The sequence below is a fragment of the Diadema antillarum genome, unplaced genomic scaffold (genome assembly GCF_040938485.1).
Source record: "Diadema antillarum isolate AM-2024a unplaced genomic scaffold, OU_Dant_1.0 seq00000017_RagTag, whole genome shotgun sequence".
In the NCBI taxonomy this organism is placed as follows: domain Eukaryota; kingdom Metazoa; phylum Echinodermata; class Echinoidea; order Diadematoida; family Diadematidae; genus Diadema; species Diadema antillarum.
In genome coordinates, this window is record NW_027271137.1 from 284,605 (window position 1) to 288,258 (window position 3,654).

The following is a 3,654-nucleotide window of genomic DNA, read 5'->3' on the forward strand; positions in this document are numbered from 1 at the left end:
GAATGTTTTCCGCAGGTCTGTGCGGATAAATTGCAACATAAATGTAGCATAACTGCAAACAAAACTCATATATACATATATGTATAATATAATATAATATAATACATATATATATATATATATATATTGTATATATATATATATTGTATATATATATATATATATATATATATACTGATACATACATATAGATGGTATGTACAAAACATTTAGAATGCCTAGAACTGCCTAGGTTTAAGGAAGATTAAAACAAAATGGAAATTGAGGAGGAACATTAACAGACAAAAAAAAAATACGATAGGCTGGAGGGAAAACGTAAAACACAAATTGGAATCACTTTATTTGATCCAAGCAAAAGGGATAGCAAAAGTTGCTGTAAGAACAGTTACCATAATAACCAATGAATGTCAGGGTAACTATATGTTATCTGCCACTAAATGTTAACGACTTTTTTTTCCAGATTAAATTCTTACAATAACAATTGTACAATATTATGGTAACAGTACACAACGTCCGCGCGTTGCAGGGGGTGATGTTCGACCGTTACCCCTCCAGTACTGTACATGACAATAGAATTATTAATTCTAATGAAAATCAGAGGGGGGGGGGGTGAAGAGGTGTATGTTCCCATCTTGCATAATCTCCGAAAGTGAACTGTTCATGTAAACTCGCCTACTCAAAACAAACTCTTTCCCACAAACTCGTGACTGATGTAGTCTCAAAGTAACAAGAGAAGAGTTACGAGTAGGACCAACAGCGTAATAATGATCCATGTCAGTGATTAGAGAGGCACTGCAATATGAATCTGGAACAATCAAAAATGTTTATATCAAACTTGCAAAATTGTTTTAAGCAGAAGGACAAAATAATGCTGTTATAAATCTGAAATCAATGTGCAAAGGAGTGATAAAGTTGATGAGCTTGTGGTATGATAGCTAACTATCTATTAAAGTCAGCACAAAGTTTGCAGGTCCGAGACTACGGATAATGACGTACTAACGGTGTCATGTAGTCCCTCGCACCACCGGAAGTATTAGGAATAACAACCGGAAGAGCTGAAAGAGGGTGGATGAGGGATCCTGGTTACTGCCAGGCACCAAATAGCTTGAACACTCGGATCAGGAATCTATAAAACCAGAAGATACAGGAGATTTTGCTCATACTCACTCAGGAGGCCCAGAGGGAGATATCACAAAATTGCGATATCTCTTGGTAGTCGCCACCATGGATGCCTTGAAATCTTCTTTGCTCATCCTCGTCCTGGCGGCTTTCACTGTCTCAGGTAAGAACAATATTCAACGCGCAGTTTTTAACTAGCATTGGCCACTCACAGCAGGCACTATAATTAGATAGAGGATTAGTTTAAACAATATAAACCGTGTATATTACGTAGGTCTAATGTCCAGTCTAAACCGCTGGATTACGATTAGATAGAAGAAATGTGTCTACCGGTGAATAAGGGAAAAGAGATACATAATTACAAAACTGTTTTTGTTTTTGTCTAAATGGAAATTTCTGCGAAATTGAATTCCTATCATCAATAACTTTTCAATCACGTAAATTGGAACACGCGCCAGCACACACACATGACATGTTCTCTGTTTCGGATGAAACACAGTGACTACACTTATGTCTGTCAGACACATGAATTGTTTGTTTGTTTGTTTGTTTGTCTTTATGTATGACCTTTTTCTGTGCACTGTTACATTTATGTTCTCGCAATTGATTAGGGGCATTATCACTAAAACTTGTTTATTCTGTACGGGCTAAAAAGCACACTTAGTCACTTGTGCGAATTATCAGTATTCCAGCTACTTAATTAGATCGAATAATGTAAGCCATATGTGTCTCAATAAAGTCAACAATTACTTTCAGTTGCATGCTTTTGCCCATTGCATATACATGCAAAATAATCAATCTTTTTCATGCACACACCGTATGCTATCAATGACCTGCAAACCTATCCACGGGACATTCACACAAGATCGGTACTCATTGTAAATGTTCTCGATAAGAGAAATATGCGTTGAGTTGTAGTAGATTGATCACAATCGTTTAACGTACTATGTAAGCAAGCTCACAGGTGAATGCATGGACGTCGTTTTAAGACGATGTTGTTGATTGCGCTTGATATTTTATAATTGCAGGACATGCCCGAAGGCCTTGGGATCGACACCACAGAGGCCAAGGGAGGGAGAGCCCCTTCCATGGGCGTCAAGACGATAGGGGACCATTCCGGGGAGGACCAGGAGGCGAGAGGCGTTTCGATCCTTCTCGGTTCAGTGGATTCCGATTCCCCGTTGGTTCTGGAGTGGAAGGTGGTGAGATGGGCTCGAGATGGCGAGAGGGAAGACCATTTTCCGGCTTTTTCCGAGATGTGAGCAGACACATGGAAGGTCGTCGCGACGGACCAGAAAGGGACATGCCTCCAAGGCCCTTCCACGACATGATGGGACCAGAGAGACGCGGGGAAGAGGAAGGATCGAGAAGATTCCCCCCTCATCCCCACCACCATCGTCACCGTCCTCCTCATCCACACCATCACCACCACCACCACCACGACCACCACCACCATCACGGTAGGCACAATGAAAGCGAGAGTTCCAGCGAGGAGAGAGACTACAACGGCACCAGCCCATTCCCCTTCAGGGACGGCTCATTTAGACGACCCCCTTTCTGGCATCAACGTCCCGGCAAACGCAACTGCACTAAAGATGGACGTGGCGGATTCAGTCGCGAGGACCGCCCCAGTCGATGGCAGTGGAGACAAGATGGCGAAGGTCGTGATCACCGCCACCATGACAAGCGTAATGAAAGTGAGTGGTCTAGCGAAGAGAAGGACATCAACGCTACCAGCATCAATGAAGCTCCATTTCGCCGACCTCCCTTTTGGCGACAGCGTCCTGGCAGACGCAACTTCACCGAAGATGGACCACGCGACTTTGGTGGCGAGGGCCGGCCCGATCGATGGCACTGGAGACAGGATGGCAGGGACAACATGAACGGCGGTCGTCCTCCTTTCCAACGACCGGGTCCACGTGGTCCACATGACAACCGAGGAGGATGGCCATTCGGTCGTTGGCATGCCGAGAAACCAGAGGGCGAAGGGCCGTCTCGTTGGGATAGTGAATCAACCACGGCTCGTCCTCAGACTGAAATTGTTAAAATGGAGGACATCGGGAACGAAAATGATATCTACAAAGTTGACGTAAATGTGTAGTGCATATACTTTCGCCTCATATTTCCTATCCTCTTCAGAAAGTGGTCTTAACATTTCTAAACATCACTGCGATATCCTCCGAGAGCTCAGAACAATGTGAGATTTACATTTAGGCCTATCAGTTCAAAAGGAAGTGATAGACAAATTTAGACCAATGTATATTTTTTTTAGGAATACTTGTGTGACTTAGAAGACTTTAAGTGCATCACTGGTCCAATTCCAATGAAAGTTAAAAGTGTTAGTAAAACACTCTACAACAATGAGGCAAATAGATGTAGAATTTGGATGAGAAGATTTGAAGCTGGTAGGAAATTATTAGCCAATAAAATGTGAAATAGATTGAAAGAAAAGACAGAACTCTCTTTCAGAGAAATTCTTATCCCGAAATGCTATGCTGATGCATGAGGAGGAAGTGTGTTTGTGTTTTATGTTTG

General features: G+C 42.3%; 1 protein-coding gene across 1 annotated transcript; it reads left to right on the forward strand.

The window, feature by feature from the left end:
* The first annotated feature begins 1,162 nt into the window (after window positions 1-1,162).
* LOC139725166 (uncharacterized) lies at window positions 1,163-3,343 on the forward strand. The gene is made up of 2 exons (XM_071636257.1): window positions 1,163-1,282; window positions 2,148-3,343. Exons 1-2 carry the CDS (start codon window positions 1,225-1,227, stop codon window positions 3,218-3,220), a joined length of 1,131 nt encoding a protein of 376 aa, XP_071492358.1. The 5' UTR covers window positions 1,163-1,224; the 3' UTR covers window positions 3,221-3,343.
* Window positions 3,344-3,654: the final 311 nt, after the last annotated feature.

Bases quoted from the DNA above. Each gene is read 5' to 3' on its own strand.
- LOC139725166 (XM_071636257.1), top strand. From the start codon at position 1,225: ATGGATGCCTTGAAATCTTCTTTGCTCATCCTCGTCCTGGCGGCTTTC. The intron at 1,283-2,147 runs GTAAGAACAATA...TTATAATTGCAG, and splicing joins GGCGGCTTTCACTGTCTCAG to GACATGCCCGAAGGCCTTGG.